Below are 21,482 nucleotides of genomic sequence, written 5' to 3' on the forward strand. Positions count from 1 at the left end.
ATTTGTATGCCAAATCGCGTATATCCAAGAGACGGTAGTGCGTTCCGACGCGGGGCACGCGCCTTTCTCGTAAATATGCCCTTGGTTGGCAAAGTGCTATCGCGTGAGAAAGGGAAAGGGGAAAGGCGGGGAAAGAAACGGGGTATACGGGGGGGTTTAGGGTCGAGTCTGGGGTCGCCAAGGGTGCATTTCATCTTCGGAGGCGTCAGCTCGGAGACCGATCGACTATACGGCCGCCGGTTGGATCATCCATCTTTTATCGAATCGGACCTGATGGCCAGGCTGCCGCGGACTAGCAACTTTTGCCTCTCCGAAGACTCCTGAGCGCGGCACCTGAGTGTGTGTGTCCGCATGTAAATAATGGACAATGCTGTTTCGACGCGTTATATCATGGCAGCTTGTCAAACTTTCTACTCACATTTTGCGATGAGAGTTGCTTTCCCATTTATTAGTCGGATGCTGTATCTAACGAAAGTATTCTCATGATGAAAGATAAGTTCGAAGACACAATCATATTTATGATATATTAAATTGTCACGTAGTATATTTCCATCGATATATATGACTTAATAGTGATCAATGTTCCATGGATTGGGCAATCCATCTCTCGTCGAATGGAAATCCGACATATGGTGCCAGAAGCCGTTACAACCTCCTCAACTTTCGTCTTGGGTAGCGTCCATCACGTCAGGGATCGCTCTCCTAACCAAACATACATTAATATGCAAATACATAGCTAGTATCGGTGAAAAAGTTGAATCCATGATTGATGTATATATCATTCGTTCGTTATTCGTTCTACTGCCAATTATCGTAATATCAATAATAGCGATCTGATAAATACAGCAAGAAACAATACAGCTTTCATTAATTATTCAGTTTACTTTTGTAATTAAAGCATTTGAAATGCAAAAATTCGCAAATTTCACAAATTTTTATACTTGACAGATTTACCTTAATCTCGTAAACAATAATAATTTCATATTTTTAATGTAAATTTTATCTTATATTGTTAGCCTTAAGTAGATAAATAAAATCATCTTTTTCTCGATTCGCTTCATCCAGCATCTCATTCATAATTCACCAAATTACAACGACCGCGTCGGTGAAAGAAGAAAGCGTTACATTAACATATTTTATTAATGACGATTCAGTATACTCGCGATGCGGTTGAAACAATGAGCCGCGCGGCGCGTTAACCGAGAAAATGTAACGATGCAGAAAAGCGAGGGAGTCTTGCGGGGTGTGGGACGAGAGGGTTTTGCGGGAGACGAGGGGCTATTTTTGTGGTTAGCGGGGAATAATTTAGGGGCGGATAATACGCGGAGGTCGTGCAATTTGGCCGACGTCGGTGACGGAGAGTGCGTGCTCGTTTTCATACACTTTCTCGCGCGCGCGCGACGCGGAGGAGAAACGGGGGATGGCGGGACCAGGACGTAACGGAGAACGAGGCTCAGGTGTTCCACGGGATAATAGGCGACATCATCCTTGCTTCCCCGATTCTCCCTCCCCTTCTTCTCCTCCCGCCCTTGTACCGCATCGTCAAACCCTGATCGATGTAATATTCACGCTCGATACACGTCTCAGCTTCTGTAACTTGCTCTACGCTCCATACCTGCAAGTTTTCCCTCGAATCTCATCAGCGCCCTTTCGCATCTTCTCGATATCTTCGCCGTTGATTATGCCCTGACAGTAACGCGTCAGTTACAGAGAAAGAGAGAAAGAGGGAGAGTGGGGGTTCTTATATCATTCATCATATTAAATTGATAAGATACTAGAAACTTATATTATTTAGTAACTTTGAAATATGAAAATAATTACAATATGTTTTTCTTATTTATTTATTTGCATATCGTTTGGTCATATATTGAATAGATAGGTTACTTTCCTTTTAGGAGATACACAAGTGTTCTATCCTTTATTGTTAAGAGGAATGTTAAGAGGAATAGAAGGATGTTTATATTGATTATATCTCCTAAAAGAGAAACAGCCACGAAATACTACATTAATTTACTTTAAAAGGAAAACGTTAAAAATCTATATATTTATAGAATTGTACGTATCATTTTTCGAGGTATATTTTCTCAGAAGAGACGATCGTTGCTCGCATTTTCCATGAAGAACGCTTTGACCCATGTTACCAGTCTTGTCCGTCGGTCAACTAATGTCGAGCTCTTTTCGCGTTTGTAACAAGCGGAGGCGGTGGGGTGTTGGTTACTACCCCCGCGCGGCCGTATACTCATTGCGCGTGGTAAACACCCCTCTTTGTTGGCGGTCGGTCGGAGTTAAGCCGAGGTCTCCCATTAGCGCCGCTCGGAATTACAAAAATAACACTTGTCCCTGCAGCCGGGCGCCCACGGGCAGTCCAGTGTAGTTAAGTAAAATTAAGCTAAAATTTCCGACGAGCCGCGATGTACATTCAACCCCTTTTCCGTCAGCTCGTGGCGGCGGCCGCGCGTACACGGCTGGCCAACCCTTCGCCAGCGTCCAACCCTCTTCCTGCTTTCTCCTCCTCCGCCACCTCATCCACCTCTCCCTCCAGGAACTCACCGGTCTCTCTTTTCACATATACGTTACACTTCACGCTGCCCCTTTATGCTCCATGGGCATTAAATATTTACCTTTCAATGAATATGCAAATATAATTATTTACGCGCAATTTAGACGTTTTTACGCGTCCTGCGCGACGCTCGTATCCGTCGCCTCTTGATACACTTGCTACTTAAAATATGATAAATGCTGAACTTGCATTTATTTCATGTCTATATGAAATCACGTATAATTTATATTTATACGACATCACGTATAATTTTTAATTGCCTTAAAATAAACAACTAAATTATTTATTTGGAATTTTTATATATTTAATTTTTTTCTGTTTTTAATCAAATGAGGAACAAAATGCATATTTACAATAAAAAAATGTAAAAATATCTCCGAATCATTATTCTCTGAAAGAAAATGAGATTATCGATTGTTATCTTAAAAAGAGTATAAATACCTCAAAATTATTTTATAATAGAGAGATGAAAAATGTTATATTTCCAGATAAGAATATTGATATTTGTATTATATTCTAAGGAAATCTTTCACTTTTATTTTTCATTTTGTTGTATTAAAAATCAAATATAAGATTATCAAATGTGTTCAGATAGCCGAGTTTGAAGAAACATGTTTGAATCGAAAGACTCAATTTCGACATTTTCGAGGTTCCAATCAAATTATATCTGTCAGAAGAACGGGAGCAGAGGAACTGCTGTCAGTCCGTTCTTATCCTGTCGTCTTTCTCCACGGGATTAACCTTTAACGTTAATTATCCGCCAACGTACCCGGGGATAGAGATCCCGGACTAGGGCGGCATCAAAGAACCGAGTGTTTAGCTGCAATATCTTTCCGCCGGGCTGCACATCGGGTGACCAGGAAAGGGGGCCAAGAGATTCAAAAGGTGATGTCGGGGGTGATTCGCGGTTAGCGAAGAAACTAAAGAACTCACCTTCAAGCATTCACTTTGTAACATTATCTCTTCTTTTTTTTTATTGCAAAAAATGTAAAATTAATTTAAGTAATTCAGACATTTTCTTGATAATTTTCTTTTAAATATTTGAAGAATTTTTTATTGCCAAGCCTTGTTATGAATAGCAAAATTAATATAAAAAATCTATATAATATAATATTTAACATAAATCTAATATTTAACGTAGGTAGAGAATTGAAGAAATAATTGGATAAAGAGATAGACAATTAAAATTTTTACCTCCGGGATATATATATCTCATTTCTTACAAAATGAGCAGGTTCTCCTCGTAAATATACACGTATTACTTAAACCATCGAATACAATCTACAGTTTAATGACGTGATAATATATATAATATTTAATGAAATTTGCTGAACGTAAATAATGGATTGTTAATTAATAATAAAATTAAATAGTAATCAAATCTACAATTCAATTGATTTAAAACTTTTACCTACTAAAAATATCATGCATTTTATACATTAGCGTTGAATTTCCGATAAATGATTTGTATGTAGCTAGAGTCTCGATAGAAAGACCCAAAATAGAGAACGGCGTTCAATTATTGATTAAGTCGAGCCATAATTACTCCGACGACTAGTGTCAGACAGAATGCAGCTACGCAGACAAATTGTATCTAATGACCATACGTCGATCATCCTCGAGCCGAGCAGGCGTTCCATGACTGCGTATTCGTGCTGCTGTCGTTAGCATCCTTCCGACTGACTCGACGGCCGACGTCCTACGGCGAACAATTTCGAGCGCGGCGAGTGAACGAACGAACGAGCGAGCGAGCGAGCGACGAAGGGAAAATGTATTCGAGAGTTTCCAATTTGCGGTTGTGGCCTGAAGAGAACGCGGGGTGCATGGGCGGGATTGGTCGGCAGTGGCGGAGTGCGGTGCGGAGCTCTATTATGGTAATTATATGATAAATACAACAAGGCCTTGGGCGCTGTCTTCTCCTTCTCGGTCCTCTTTTCAGTCACGCTCGCTCTTCAGTTCGGCTCGCTCCTCACCCCCATCAGTGGCAGGAATCTCTCGCTCCTCTCGCGACTTCGTCCCCGTCTTTCCATCCAGGGTATTGTCGCTCTCCTCATTCTGCCCTTCCTCTTTCGCCCTCGCCACTCGTTCGGCCCCGTCGCTTCGCCGTTTCCACGAGCGAGCATTGGCGGTTTGCCTTAAAATACGCCTCCTCTCGCCTGCGCGGAATGCAATTAATCTTATTCCCTTTCGATCTCGCCTCCTCGCGGCACCCGTCCCAAAGGGATGAGTAACGTCACTGGAAGAAGTGTTGCTGACTTAATGAAGTACGACTTCTGATGCGTGCCCAGGCGTGGATTCGCGCGAGAGGGAAGTACAGAGAAATGGAGAGAGCCCGGGAGGAAGGCGCGAAGAGAGCGAGCCACCCGGAAATCCTGGCTAACACCCGTTTTCATTATCACGGTACGTTACATTACCGGTCGCCTCTTTACAACGATAAAGAGAGCGGATTAGATAAATAGGATGTGCCGTTTACTACTCTAGCAACAGTTAAACGATTCTACAGACTAGTTCCGCTTCTCTTCTTTTATGCCATATTAAAATTAAAAAAATATATAATATATAATATATTGTATATATCTTTACAGTACAATTTATTTCACGTCTTTAAACCTAAGATTATCGATTCTTTTAAGCTATTACAATTATAATTGTTTTAATCTTACAACATCGAATTCAAGCGAGTTCGTTAATTTGTTAAGTGAATTAATCTCTATCTTATTACAGAGCGCTTAGTATAATTTGTTTACGATTTAATTTTCTTGTCGGTTGTGTCTAGTCTATTTCTGGCAACGAGAAACTATCGTTAACCTTCCACGGTGCCGCCGCTGCTGTTTCGGTTGCCGCGATGGCACGGCTTATCTTTCCACTTTAGACGATTGTTCGAAACTCCGTGTATCGTCGTGTGCTCGGTCGGCTCCCCGTTAACAAGCTCGGCGACGACGTCGAGGCATTAAACGCGACGCGTTCGCGGCGTAAACTAATATTCCACGCGGCGCGCGGAGGGACGAATCGCGGAGCGCGCGGGCGGGATCATTATAAATAGTCATAATTACAACAGTCGCGCGTGCTTAATTCAATTAGGCTGATTAACGTTGTACGTTGCGCACCTAAACCCCAGTGTCTCTCTTGGCGCGCCTTCTCTCTCTTGGCGGCGCCGGTGGCAGCCAACGGCAGTCGGTTGGAGTTCTCAGGTTTGGGCTGAGAGTCCTGAGGGTGCACGCGCGCGCGAGCACGGCCAGAGCAGAACGCGTAAAATATACGAGGATCCTGGCCCGGTATCCTGGCCAGGATCCTCGAACCACGGTATTATACTTATGCATAGGCAAGTTATAGTCAGGCTAATATGATTATCTCTTCGACGGAAGACAGAGCGAGCAGGACGAGAGACTGGGTGCACCGCCGGCGCGGTTGCTCGTTGTGCGCTCCCAACACGAACGAAAGTATATTTCCGCGTATTTAGAAAATCGAATCTTCTGCATTTTCCATGACAAATACATTATTTTGTGTCACATCAATGTTCTTTATGTCTTACTTTTTGGTTTATTTTTTTCCCCTTTTTACTGGAAATCTAATAAGAAAAATATTTTAACGCAAAGAGAAATGGCAAGATTATTAATGGTCGTGCGTTTGGGGGAGGCAAAGTAAGAGCGAGAAGGGTGCGTCGTTTGGATTTGTCGCGGGTGGGATCGAAGCCGAATAAATTAGCCCCTCCGCGGCCGAGATATAAAATTTTGAATATGAATGGCCGGTTTTGCATCCGTGATGAGCTCTTATTCGGGAAACAAAGCGCAGCTGACGAGAACATATGTAGATGAAGGCGGGCGCGAGAAATCCATAATCCGCCGAATCCTTCGGCTTCTTAAACGCACCCGCGTCCTTTAACGTCGTTACGACAACCTATCTCGATTAATCCAAGCGTGATCCAACATGGCATACAAAACATTTCTTCTTAGGGTTTCTCTACGTTTTTTTAAACAGCAATCGCGTTTCTGTTTTTGCGATTTATGTTTGTATTGCACGATATACTTTACGATATCGAATACAGAGATATCGTTATAATTACGAACGAACGTCGGTCGAACGAAGTCTGCGTTGACGTGGCTCATCGTTTCCCACCAAAGCCTAGAATGCCTCAGTACGGATTGCGAAGGGGATGAAGAGGGTTGAAGAGAGAAGAGACCTCTCTCATCTCGTCTATCCCTTCCGCTAAACTCATCACCCGCCGGTAATTCCATCGATGCTTTAAGCATGGAGGGTCTCTTCAAGGGATGTACTCGTGGTTGTAACCTACTAAAGCGGGCTTTAACGAAGAAATAGTTCCATTCGACTTTCGGTTTGACCACGGCATTATATTCACTATTATATCAATACGTTATATCCTGACTGACATATATATGCTGTATATAAAACAAAACTGTATAAAAACAAATTTTTTTTACTCTCGTAGAAAAATATCACTGATAGATGCTTTTTTAAAAAATAGACTTTGTGAATAAACTTAAAAATTGGATTATATACTTGGCCATAAGTGCAAAGCAGCTTCAATTTATTGCACTTTCAAAAAGGTGATAACAAAAGAGGAGGATTAAATATTATAAAATTGTTATGAAAATAAATATTTTTAATTAAAACTATATTTTTTAATTTACTTTTAATATCGTCATTTGAATTCCATAATTATATTTGCATAACTTTTCAGCTAGATTATCATATTGTTACAATAAAAACGTATTATATAATAATTTCTATAGGGGGTCGATTCTGTATCTTCAAACAAGGTGAAAAGAAGATGTTGAAGATATTGAATTACCAATGAAATTATTAATATTCTAGTAAATTCGCTCACTTTTGTAATTTTCATCTCGATTCAAGATACAGAATCGATTCGCAAATTAGAGCGATATTTGTTTGCAGTAGATAATAATAATACAGTACAATAATTACATTATGCTCTATTTATATAATTATTCAATATAATACGAAAATTATAAGAACACTATAAAAATAAGGCAAGAAAGAATATCGGTACAGTAATATGTTACTAGCATACGAAATGCATTACGATTGACTACAAATTGTATAGATCTCTTATTTTTTCCTGATCCTCTTTGATTTCTTGTCGCTTACGCATCTGTCACATGCAATACCAGAAAGGTTCTAACGATAACGCCGATCTGTCCTTATAGAAACGAGCCAGTCGGCATTTAATACCATTCCGTTGAATATTCCCTCGAATGGCCCTCGATATTGAATTGGCTCCTGCCTAATTGTAACCTCGCTCGTCGCGAGGGTCCCATTCACTTGTAAACGACATTTGCATAATTTTTACATTGGCTCTTGTGTAATCGATTTGAATACCGGTGGTGATCTCTCTTCCGTTTTTCTTTTTTTTTTCTCTCCTGCCATTTGGACCTGTGTAAGTCTCATCCCTCGTCCTGTCGATCGTTGCAGTTAGACTTGCTAAGTAATTATGCTAAATCGTACTTCAGCTGCTGTATATCTTTGACCGAATACGTTTAAAGCTATGTATACATATAATGTTGTCATAGTGTTTTGAATCATACTGTGAAAATACTTGTTAATTAATAATATACGAAATAGCATTAATAATAAAAAGATTTGAATATAAAAACTATTAAAATTATTAATCCAAAAATATTATTAAGCATCAAGATTCGCTTTTACTAAATATAATTTTCTTAACTTTTTGTATTAAAAACTATTAATACATTAAACTTTCTTATTCGAATTGATTCTAATCGATTCACGAAATCTTTTATATTACATCTGGTTTGTATTTCTCGTTGATCTTAAATAAATATTATTTATAATTGATTATACAAGTTTCACAAACCATATACATATATATTTATATCTATAAACGTATTTCCGTACAAAAAATAATTCATTATTTTTATGCAATGTACTTTTAATTAATTTTCTTAAAAATTATATAAACGTGTACATTAAAAAACTGTTAGTTAAATTATAGAATAGATTTAGCAATTAATTATTTGATAAAATAATGCTTAACATGCAAAGGGAAATGACTTATTACCTGATCATAAATCGCTAATTCGCTTTCTGAGTATCCAAGAAGGCGTAAAAATTACTCGCCATGCGTTTAAATGAGTTTTAAAGTTCCCTCAAGCGTGAATGTCGAAAGCAGCGGTCAGTGACTCGAGTAAAACGTTAAATATCCACGACGAACGCATAAGCGGCATGAAGATTACTGTGTGGAGTCCTGTGTGAAATAAAGTTACGGGGCAACGTCGCCTCGGTCAGCGGTTAATTTAATAAATTTTTTTCCGCCCCGAATAGAAGAGAAGCGAGATGAGCGAACGTGAAGGGAGACAGCGAAAAAGTTGTACACCAATTAACGGATTGAAGTGCCATCAGATGCAGGCCGGCTTCGAGAGGGTTCGGGTCGCGAAGTCCTCGAAGGGTTGGACTATCATTAGCGAGCCGCCACTTTAAGCGGCGGTCGCCCTTACCGCCAAAAAAAGAAGTTGAAAAGGCTCGCCTGGCCGACGCTCGTTTGACTCGTACTACTTCCGCTATAGACTACTTCTTGCCGCGGCTATTCCTTGACAATAGTCGCCATTGCCAAACTTCGTGTTTTAATTTTGTATTGGATTATGAAGAAAAATTCTTTATACCATAAAAAAAAAATCTTTCTAAAAATATATAAATTTGAATATGCCTAATTGTGTGTAATTTTCGTTCAATAGTCGTAAAAATTATCGCGAAGTAATATGAAATGTCTCCTGCTCAAACTTCTGCGTTGACAAGATGATTCAACGTGACGATGGATTATCGAGGAACCTAAGACGAAGCTGAAAGGCTTGGGGCAATTCTGAGAAGGTTAACGTGGAATCGGAATGCGTAATGGATGGCACGATGTTGGATTGCTAATGAGTACCTGCCAAGAGAACTTCGCATTTGCGATCTTTCTTAGCTTCGCGTCTTCTTTAAAATTTAAGCAGCTTTCTAATGCTGACGACTTGATTTTATATCCGATTGAAATACTTTTTTCAATAATATTCTCAACAAAATATCAAAAATTAGTTCAAAGAAATGAAATTTGCAAATTATGTATGCATCGGCAAAAGATAACGTCCTTGATGTTTATATATATATATATATATATATATATATATATATAGTAATATCTGCGAAATTATATTTTTGTCTTTATTACTACTAGTTTTTGCAAAGCGACACAAAAAATTACAAACGCTAAAATTATATTTGTCATAACTTTTGCTTCTAAATTCTTAATTATTCTTTTACTCACGCTGAATTTTTCCCCGAGAAAACGGAATTCGCCTCCCGTATTGCTGGCAAAAAATCATGCGGACAACACGGCATTCAGACTAGTAGCGTGCGATATGGCGCGTCATTCGTCAAAATGGGGAAAGTACGCCGGTGAATAAATACGTCGGCGTCGCGCATTAAACGTGTATTCGCGGATATGTCGAGATAACGTCGAGTCGATTCGTCCACTGCTCGGATCTGCCATGAAGAGCCAAGGGTGACAGAGAGGCAGGCAGGGAGAAAAAGAGAGGCAGTGGGAGGTAGATAAATAGAGAAGGTGGAAAGAGAAAGCTCGTCGCCGCGAGGCATGCAATGCCGGCTGCGAAACAAATGGAACGATCGCGACGGGGGTGGAAATAAAGCGTCCCTGTCGCGTTTTACGGCTGTGACTGAAGCGGAGAGAGGGGAGAGAGAGACCAAGAATAAAAAAAAAAATATACACATACACACACGCACACGCATGCTCTCGATCTCCGGATTGACGAGTGCTCGACCGTGCAAAAACGCCGAAGCACTTTTCCGTGTTCAGTGATACATCCAAGCTCTTCAACGCATCCGCATAGCGGTTGTTTCGACGAACCTGATTCATGGCGACAGATACAGACGTACAATTGAGTATCGTTAATCGTCGAATGCATTCGTTTAAGTCTGAGAAAGGAATATAATAAAAATAACACTATCTTTGCACTTAAATTTAGATCAAAAATTATTATTGCATATTTATACATAATTTCATCAAATTATTATATCTATTTTTGCCCTTTTCCTTCGTCTCGAATTGAATACATTTTTTATTCGCATAGATTATTATTCTGTATAAATCTATCGGGTTTTCACCAATTATTTCCAGTAGTTTATATCCGGAAGTAGACTGATATTATTACGCACCCATTCTTTTGCCACCACGGATGGAAATGCCGTCTGTATTCGTGGTGCGGGGCGTCGTGTGTGCGTACACAGGTGCGTATAGGACCTTCAACAGGTGGTCACTCGTAATCGTGGGGGTTACGCCGCAGCCTGGTGGCTACCCATCCGTCAAGGGCTTTGTGTGCCCTTGTGCGCACCACTACCGGTGGCCGTGGCGCCCATCGTCCTCGAGAAAAGCGGTGTTTTTCCTCTCCTCTCATCCTCTCAGTCTGAAATGATCATCCCCGACTACGCGCCATGCCGAAAATCACACTCGATTCTAGTGACTGGTACTTCAGCGACTTTTCGCGACTGGAACAATGCTCTCGTTAATTAAGATTTCTCTCCGCGGATTCCCTCACTTCTATTCTACTGTGGAGCATCTCTCTCTCTCTCTCTCTCTCTCTCTCTCTCTCTCTCTCTCTCTCTCTCTCCCTCTCTTAAAAGCTTCTTACTGGCAGAAATACAGACTTCTTCAAACGGCAAAAGGACGGCTTATTTCAAAAGTTTTTCTTCGTGCTTACAAAGAGAAAAATTTGTTGCTATTATTAAAACTGACAAGTGTGCAGAGTATTTGGAACATTCTAATTTTCAATAATATTTTATCTCTTAAGCGGTATCCTTATCTTTTACGAATTACTAACGTTTCTAAGTAATAAAAATAAGTACCAAGATTATTTAAGCGATGGATACGATTACTACTGTGCAGTAATCCAAATTTAAATCGTGAGATCTTTAAGCAAGAGTAAAATTTTCATAAAAATACTTCTTTTGGAAGGAAAATTTTGCGGTAGCTTTCGAGAGTTGAATACACGAGCTTCGAGGTTGACGAGAGGTGGTTTGAGGGGGTGAAGGAGAGAGATGAGAGGGGGGAGGGGGAGGCAAAGGCGCACAGAGATCCGGATTTAAGGCGGCGTCCGTGAAAGCTCTCTAGAGGCGCCAGAAACTTGGGTTGGGGGTAGTTTAAGAGAAAGAGAAAATGGCTGGGGATGGAAAAGCAGGCAGGAGAACGACAACGACGAGGACGGGCGTGTTGGAGTGTAAGTGCTAAGATCTCGGAGTGCATTAACATGCCCCGGAGGCAAGCTGAATACAACCCTTCTTACATCCAGATCTCAAGCCGAGACCACCGTCAACCGAGGGACGGAGAGGCGGGAGAGGGAGGGAGGGAGGAGGTTGGTAACGGTGACGTCGGGGCAGAACACCGCAGAGATTCCCATTTAATTACATTAAAAATGTTTTATCCTTCGGCCCTTTCTTCTCTTCTGTCCCTTGAGATTCGAGACAACGATATTTTTTCATGGACGGATTAGAGAGTATTATTAGTCTTTTCTATAATCAGCAATGAGATAATCAAAAAATATGTTTTTAAAACGACATACATTTTGTATGAGGAAAGAATTCTAATGTATGTACATATTCAAGAAATTAAAAATATTATTAAAGATCATCATTAAAATTGAGAAATGGTTGTTTTAAAAAGAGACTAAATTTTTAGTTAATTACTTGTAATTAAACGTTTAGTTTGGAAATATATTAGAAAATAAAAGAAAACAGACGATTATGATTATGTTGATATTTATGTACACAATATATTTAAAATGTTTACAAGAAAAGATTATCCGTAACCAAATGTGCGTAATTTGGAAATATATTCAAGACGATGCTAGAAAAGTCAAAGAGCCATCACGAAAGTGGTTTGGGCTAGCAGCTCGCCTTACATTATTTAGAAGGATCCGAGGACTAAGACGTCGAGCACTGGCGCATGCTAATCACTCGACCCAGATTGAATAATGAATCAGTATTCTTTCCCTTCTTTCTAGCTACCCACACTTTCTCATTGCGGTCGTCCTCGGCGGAGCCACCGCTACGTGACAGGCTTTTTATTACCTGGTGGAAGAATGCCTCCTTATTCCTTCGTTAGAGCCAGCCGGTGGTCGTTATTCATACATATATGCGGTCCGTGCTGCTTCCGCCATTAATGTCCTTGCATTCCAATTACTGATACAGAGAAAATCTTTTATAACGAAAAACTGATGGAATTTTAAAAGATAAAGGGAATTAATATCAATGTTAATTAATTGACGAAGAATGTTCTATATCTACGTTGATTAAAAATAATACAATGTCTTTATTAATGTGTGATTGAAGTTAAAAAAAAAACATTATATGTAGTTAATATTGTAATTAAAGGAAAATTTCAGAGTATGAAATTCTTCATTGAATTTTACAAGAATCATAATAAATGAAACTTTATACATAATAATAATTAATTAATTCAAGGATTTTGTATTCACATCGATTATTAAAGATGAGAACCTAAGGCAGACGCATCTCAACTAAAGGACCATCGCATGGAAGGGTGTTAGCATAATGTCTTCGGGTTTGATACACACATAACGCCCACACGTACAACGCGGATACGTATAAGGTGCTGGCACCCCGCATAGTACTTTACTCCTTAGTACTTTGTGTGCAAATTATGCCCAAGACGAGACAGAATGGAAGAGCCTGGGTTTCGCGAGGATGAAGCGAGCCCCACGATGTAACCTCTTCGTACGAGATTCGAATGAAAATTTAAGAGAAAGAGTTCACTGCGATGTAAGCTTTTTGTTTCATGACGTCTGAAGATGTCGTTTTATAAAAACGAGATTTAATTCAAAATAAAATAATTTGCGTATACATTCGAAATAAAAAGGCTATGCTGAAATATTTTCAAACAGCAAGTTGATGTTATTTGACGAATAACAACAAACGACTTTATTGTGCTTCTAGTTTATATTAATTTCCGATAACTTTTATTAGTACAACTATATAAGATAAAACTTTTAGTTAAAGAAACAGTCATAAAATATATAAACATAAAATTATATAGCAGAAGCAATTATACGGATGTATAAAAAAAATTCTATGGCATTTAGACACTTTATTCTTACAATATAAAGTGAGTTAATGAAACGCATGAAAAAGAGTAATCCAAGATCTTTAAAAGGATCAAGAAGAAGATTACAGTACAGCCTATCATAAAGGCTTGAATTAGCTTTTGAATTAACTTTTACGCGTGTCTTGACAATTTTAATAACTGCAAGAAAGTGAGAGAGAGAGAGAGAGAGAGAGAGAGAGAGAGAAGAGAAATCAAGAGAAGATTCGTATTATTGCTCTTTAGGGATCAGGGTCTCTGCGACATGCTGTATTCTTCATCTTATAATAACAGAGGCCTACCCTTCCTTGAATGCCAGCGTTGTGTTCTCCATGTTCTGTGTCTACAGGCACCGCTTAAGCTAGGAATCTAGCTGATTCGTGCGCGGAGTACATGTTATACATCTGATTATTTATATTCTAATATTATAACGTTTTACCTTGTTTAGTATGAGAAAGTTATATGAAATATCTTTAACAATATTATTTATATGTCAATTTTTGTGCTTTATCAATTAGGCAGAGAAAGTAACATAGAAAAAGACACAGAGATAATTATAAAATAAATACTAATAATATTTATTATAAAATTAATAGTCGAGGATAGAACGTTTTAAGTAAATCCAAATTGTGTACAATAAAATGGCAAAAAATATTTTTAAAATTTGTATATATATATATATATATATATATATATGAACAAATACTGTTTTTCACCTCTACGAACAATAAAGGGATAGTAGACTGTAATCTGAAGAAACTCTCCATTTCTCTCGTCAGTCCTTAAAGTCGTTTTAGGGGAAAACAAGACATTTATAAACACCCACCACGAGATTAGATTTGTTAAGATAATGAGGCACCTGGTTTAGCGAAGAGCTTCCACCGAGCCTACAACTATCACTATGAAGAGCTTGCAACCGCCGTTTCTCCTTAATTCCGGATATGACCTCGCACGGGGAAACGGTTAGACCATTGCAGAATGCAGACTTGTGAAAGGATACGTGTGCTCACGAACCTTCCTAACGAATTCGCTGAGACGAAAACTCGTCATCATTACGAGTGTTGCAGACGTTACTCATAGAAATACATTGCAACGTGCTTTTAACATTTTGAACCTACGTTTATTAAATGTGAATATATTTGCTTAGCTTGGAAACTTTCCGCCATAAATTCCGTATAAATCATATCTACTAATAAATTTAAAAAATTAAAAAAAGCTTTAATTGTAAATAACGTAAAATATATATTTATAATTGTTTTATTCTCATCTGATATCCTGTGTAAATTGAATTATATTTTTAAGCTCCACGCAAATAGAGTGACAGGGCGATTCGACAGTGTGAGAATAAGGCAAAGAACTCGCGAGAGTCTATGATCCTTGAGAGAAATGTCGAATCACGGTCGATCAGGATTTATCCTTACTGCGATGCAGGCGGCCATATCCGACGACGCGTTATTTCGGCATCGGTGGAAAAAACATAATAAAATTTAACGGTCCGTCAGGCTGCGGCATTCCCACTGCCGGAGAGCAGCCAATAAATACCGGGAACAAGGCGGCTACAAATCTCAAGATAAACAGGAGCCCGTATTTTTCTACCCCCTTGACTTCCGTCGCGCTCCTCGCGCTTTCTCCTCGAGCTTTTCGTGGAAAAGGGGTCTACGCTGCCCTTTTTACATTCCTCGTATGAATTATTAGGTGGCCGGACTTAAGGGGTGGACACACCGCGGTATTTAATTTTCACTCCCCATTAAAACAGGACGAATTTTTCCCTAATCGCATCCCTGACGATGAAAGTGCGGTCGGCAGTTTGTCACCGACCCTTCGTTCTATTATCAATGTATTACCGCGCCTCGCATCAGCGAGTCGTACATTAATTTAGAGAGCTCGGCTTTTCGACGTGATTGCTCATCGAGTAAGAACATTTTCGGTGTGCGTATTAACGAGATGAGGGATCTTCGGTGTCGGGGCGAGACGAGTACGTAGGCAACGCCAATTAAGAAGGACGGCGAGGTTGTGAGCATCGGGATATAACTAAGGTCTAGCGACTGCCGATGATGTATGTGGTGGAAAATATTGGAAGGCAATCTGTCACACCATCGACGTCCCACAGGCAGGCGCCTCTACTGCTCTCCAGTCTTCTTCATTCCTCCTCTTTGCGAACGTATGAGAATCATACGAATAATACGAATAATTCTATTCGTTTATCATGGAAAAACAAATATTGTTCTCGGTATTTTAATAAGTATTAATAGCTAATTATAGTCAATTAAATTATTATTTTTAATAATTTTAATTAATATTTAACAAAGATATTATTATATCTAATAATTTTTAATTGAATAATACCTCGTGTGTTTTATATTTAGTTGAATATTCTTCTCATATTTTACTGTGATTGATCAATTCTTACAACTTCAATCACTTACAACTAGGTTTACGCAATTGTAGAATGGACTTACACGATTTGTAGAAAATTTAAACAAATATATAAATGAATTGTCCAATAAAGAGTCCTTTTGAATGTCTCTGAAGGTACAACTGGCATCTCTTCTCTTTTCTCGATACACGAGATACATGCCCCTCTTCTCGTAGTCTTTTTCCTTCAGTTCCTTTCGGGTATATGGCTGATTAAACGCGCAACTATGTAACGTAACGCAAATATACTGGCCTCGGGCTCGCCTTGCCTTTCCTTTTTCGACGTTCCTCATCCCTGACGGCAGCTCGAAGTCATCCCGTTCTCGATTCCACCTTTCGACTCTCTTTGAATTCCAACCCCGGTCACTTGACGGAAATATTTATCGAGGGTCTCCGACGGGGCTCTCCTCCTCCCTCGTTGCCCTGCTTCGAGCTAGATAGAACGACGACAGAACGAGACGCGGTTCCATGTAGTTCACTCCGATACCTTTCGCCGAAGCTCTACTGTTCCCTCTTCGACTATCACGCTCGTTCTCGCTCTCGCGAGTTCTTTGATCCATTTTACAGAGTTTGTTCGGCACGGATTATTTACTCTCTTAATTACATTTCGATTCTATCTCCTCTCGTCTTCTCAACGTTCATTCGTTATACGACTGAATGACTGATTGTCAGTTCGGCCGTGCTTGCTTTTAATGCGTTGGCAGGATCGAGCTATATAAATTCTACAGTATTCTACATCGTAAATATATTTATATTAAGTATATAATCTTGTATTTATAGAGAAAGTATAACAAGGATGATAACTAACTATTAAAAAATTGGTATTTATATATTTTTTGCCAAATGATACTTTGCGAATATGAATAGACAATACACTTCTACGTATGATATAAATTTCTATGTTTTATGATATACAATATGATTAATATTGATATTTTTTTAAACATATAAGCATGCGAGCGTATAAGTTTTTTGTGTTAATTGGTGAGCGCATTTCGATATTTTGACAAGATGATGACGTTTTTATATTCTTTGGTTTTCTCTCATCCTTTCTTGGCCCACGACGGCGAAGAATGAGAGCGCCAGGACCTGATTTACATTTCTTTCTCTCGTCGACATAAAAATTCCGCGGCGATAACTTCCTTTGTTCCACCCTCCGTGGTCGCGGGAACGACCGACCCCTGCGGCTCAAGAAGAGGAGGAGAGGGAGCCGTCGTAACCTCGTCTAGTTTTCTCGTTCATATTACATTTTTTCTTAATTAAAGGCAATACACACTTCTTGGTGGCAGACGTGAATCATCTTTTGTCGTCGGTCACGATGGAGAAACCGAAACTTGTAATATTGGCAAAATAATATCTGTCAAATATCTGTGTAGTTGAGATTGTATATTAACTATTAAATGTAATATAATGTACAGTATACTGCGCTAATTATTTATATATAAAATGTGAAACTTACAAATTAATAAGAATGTTAAAGAATATGAAATTTTAATATTTTATATTTAAAAATTATTTTTATTATCGTGAACACATACGTATGTTAAACATTTACATAGATTATTTAAAAAATGAAAAGTTTTGATATATGAGAAAAAACTTTTTATTTTTATTATATTTTTAACATCCCGTTACGTAATTGTTTAAAATCATTACATGTAATGTGCACATAGTCATGTATAAGACAAAATGAAACGACTAAAATAGAAACTATTAATTATATTATTAAATAATATAACATTTTTATATTATTCGAATAAATTTTTAATATAATAATTAAAAGACGATGTTTTTATCAATATTGACAACACTAATTACATAATTATTTTTTATCAGCCATGTCCAAAGAAATTATCATACGATCTGTCTGCGTATTATATTTGTGTTAATAAAGATTCAAACGCGAACAAATGATGACGATAATTTATTAGATTTCAACATTCTCTTCTATGCGACATTACGCAAACGTAAAATTCAGGGCCCAGTATAAAATACCAATCATCCGAGCAGCTTGATCGCTTTTTAAGTTGAGTGATAATTATCATTATATTTTCGCGAAAGTTTTCGCAATCGCACTTGAGAATTACGTCGGAAACGTCCAGAACGACGATTGAGCGAACCGTAACCATGCGACGTTTCGCAACTTTATACGTTCCTGATAATCTCTCGGAGAGCTCTCGGACGGTTATTCGCGGTGGTCGTCGGAGATTTATGAAATGGCAATAAAATTTATATGACTCGGTGGATCGTTAGGGGTGCAGTTTGCTCGTTCAGATTGATGTCGGTTGTGCCGCGAGTCTGGTCCACTTGCCCGAGGCTACGTTTGTTTCTCCCTGCGATCGTCGCAGAACGATCCACGCTCATTATTAATCCCTTGAAAATTGCGACAGTCATTTTACAATCACTGTGTAGAATGTAAAAGAACTACATTTTCTATCTGATATATTTTGTTGAATCAATTCGGAATTTTATAGATTTTAAATATAGTAATGAATATTGTGCAGGGTATGCTTTTTTTCTTTTAATCGCACAGATTGAACTTTGAGATTTACATTGGATGTATAAATTGTAGGGTAGAGCGGAATTATTCCGTCAGTTTCAACTTTAAAGTAATACGAAAATTTAAAATAGCAAACAATATCTCTTTACAGTGATGTGCTTATAATTACATTATACAGTCATGATTGCTTCTTGAAAACACAAGCACAACCTTTAAATAATCAACATGTGCTGTTTTCAGAAACATAAACATTATCTCAAAAAATGGACAAAAAAGCCTCTATCCTATATTATATTTACATTAGTTCTTGCATGTAATCGTACGTTTTATCAGCTCTCATTAATTATTATCATATATTTTATTCAATGCAATAATTAAGTAATTTAAGGATGTTTTATACATATTTTCAAAATGTCCAAATTTACAAAATTATGAAAAAATTATAGATTATTCTAAATCAAGTTTAAAATGAGCGTAAGCGTGGCATGATAGACAGCACACTGATCTATCATGCCAAAGATTCCGGGTTCGATTCTAGTAAGAACTAAAATATTTACGCTCGTGTCTCCTCTCGAAAAAAGCCGGCAACCTCCCGAGAGTATCCTTGCCCACCTTTCGAAAAATCCGCCGTTCACAATCGGCAATAAAACTGTAGATCCCATATGCTCGTGGCAATTGAATAATCAACGTGCGCATTACAAGTAAGAGAGATGTAACACAGCCCTGAGGCCTAACGTAAGAAGAAGAAGAAGAAGAAGAAGTTCAAAAATAATACAACAAATTTAGTGACGGTTTACTATGTGGATCACAAATAAATTGTACAATTTTAATAAATTGTAGTACTTTTTTAATCTGTGCTCTATAATAAGAATATATAGAAATGTATTATAAAATAAAATATATAAAAATCTCAATCTTTTAATATAAGTTAAAAATTATGCTATACTATATAACTATAAAATGAATTAGACGAAATAAATTTATATATGTATATAAAAGTTGATTATTTTGGAACTTTTTGAGCAAGTCTACATTTTTACAAGATAAAAATATTTAATTTCAGCTTTTATTAATATATTATACTATTTAATCTTTAGTAAATATAGCCGAAAGAGTTCGCGACGTATCTTATGCATAATCTTGCTTTCCTATCGTTTGAGCTCGAGCAGAGAGAAGCGAAAAAAAAGTGCTTCTGATAACTCACTTATGCAGTGAATCACGCGTGTGCTCTGCCGAGCATGATGCCTCGAGGACATGTCTGCTCTACCTGTTGCTCAATTCCCCATTGACGGTAGCAAGTATCGCACGAAGAATTCGACGGCCTCTCCTCCTCCACGCTTCCTCCCCCCCTGTCACAACGTGGAAGAATTCGCAAGCCGCTAAAGCGACTGCAATGAATTCTCAGAAATAAAATGATTTTCAGCGACGAGAAACTGGCGACATCAATTAATCATAGTGTCACGAATGACCGTGTTGCGTTCATTTTGTTGCAGGTGGACGATCGAGTCAGATCACCGGGAACATCACGATCATGCCTGACCGTTACTACCATGTCACTTTCCATCTCGCCATCTAGCCCCGAAGAACCTGTTACGCTGTAAGTAAAATATAATATGTATATAACATAAATTTCAGAGCCGTCTGCTATATGGTGCTTCAGATGTTGTTATCAAGATGGATAATATCAAACATCTCTATCTGATATCTACCTCTACTAGAATAGCTCTGCTTTCCTTCTGTGTGTAGATAATAAATTAGGATCGAAGAGACGCGCGTCGAAATAATACATTTTTATTATGGATAAAATGAAATTTACCTTTATAATACAATCAAGGTATTTTGTAGAACAATATGTTGACATATAATTTATTATTTCTATAATGTAGTAGCCTAAATTAGCACAATTTTTTTTACTTTATTAAAATAATATTGTTTAACTTTTAACGTAAAAATATAACTTAAAAAATGAAACAAACACGACACACATGAATATTTAAGATATAATCTTTGAAATTATAAACTACAGATATGCGTATTAATTATCGTATGGCTACATATCGCTTAGTAATGACACAATTAAAAAATTGTAATTTTTTTAGTTACTTATCGAAAAAAAAACTGACACATAAAGAAAAAAGAAAAAATATACACATACTTCAAAAAAACATATTTTTATTCCTTTATACAAACAGTTATTACACTAAAATTTCAAAATTAATATTATAAAATTTTATTACTCAAAGACATTGAAATTTATTTTCTAAAACAATTTTGTTTTTTAAATTGTGTTGTAGCAAATAAGCAATATGTAACATAAAATATTTTACAAAAGCTTCTAAAAAAACATTGAAATTTATATAATAAAAAAAATATTAAATATAATTTGCTATGTGCATAACGAAGAATACAGCGATTCATATCTCTATATTATCTAAGAAAATAAAAAGCCACGGTAAATGTAGGGATGAGACCGCGGAACCTTGCAGCTTCCTTTCCGCGATCCAAAAAGCCACTCAGGCAAATTAGCCCTGCAATACAGCAATGGTGTTCTCGTATGGTGCTACACCCTCGTTATCGGGCGTTTCTTCTCTCTTACTGTCTCCGGCTCGGCTTTCCATAGCACCGCATAGATGGTATAGGGGCCACGCAGAAAGATGCACGGGGAGAGAGAGGTGATATTTATGCCAGTTTTTTATTGCGCTTTAGCCCGAGAGAGCAGAATGGAAACAATATGTCACCCGGGTAGGGAAAGCAGGGTGGTAGCAAGATGGGAGAAGGAGGAGGCTGTGCGAACTTCTTGTAGGTGGCCCGACCGGCGGTACCTAACGTTAATACTAACGCCTCCGCCGTGCTAGCGCCCTCCG

General features: G+C 38.0%; 1 protein-coding gene across 9 annotated transcripts in view; it reads left to right on the forward strand.

Moving 5' to 3' along the window:
• The window catches only part of LOC105148601 (uncharacterized), a 344,598-nt gene that overhangs the window by 276,740 nt on the left and 46,376 nt on the right, over positions 1-21,482 (forward strand). For all 9 annotated transcript variants that reach the window (XM_087402879.1, XM_087402885.1, XM_087402877.1 and 6 more), the window contains one exon: positions 20,112-20,215. In XM_087402879.1, the coding sequence (XP_087259005.1) occupies positions 20,112-20,215 (104 nt within the window). The remainder of the gene's footprint in view (positions 1-20,111; positions 20,216-21,482) is intronic.

The sequence above is a fragment of the Acromyrmex echinatior genome, chromosome 2, assembly GCF_024713525.1.
Source record: "Acromyrmex echinatior isolate Ae372 chromosome 2, ASM2471352v2, whole genome shotgun sequence".
Taxonomy (NCBI): domain Eukaryota; kingdom Metazoa; phylum Arthropoda; class Insecta; order Hymenoptera; family Formicidae; genus Acromyrmex; species Acromyrmex echinatior.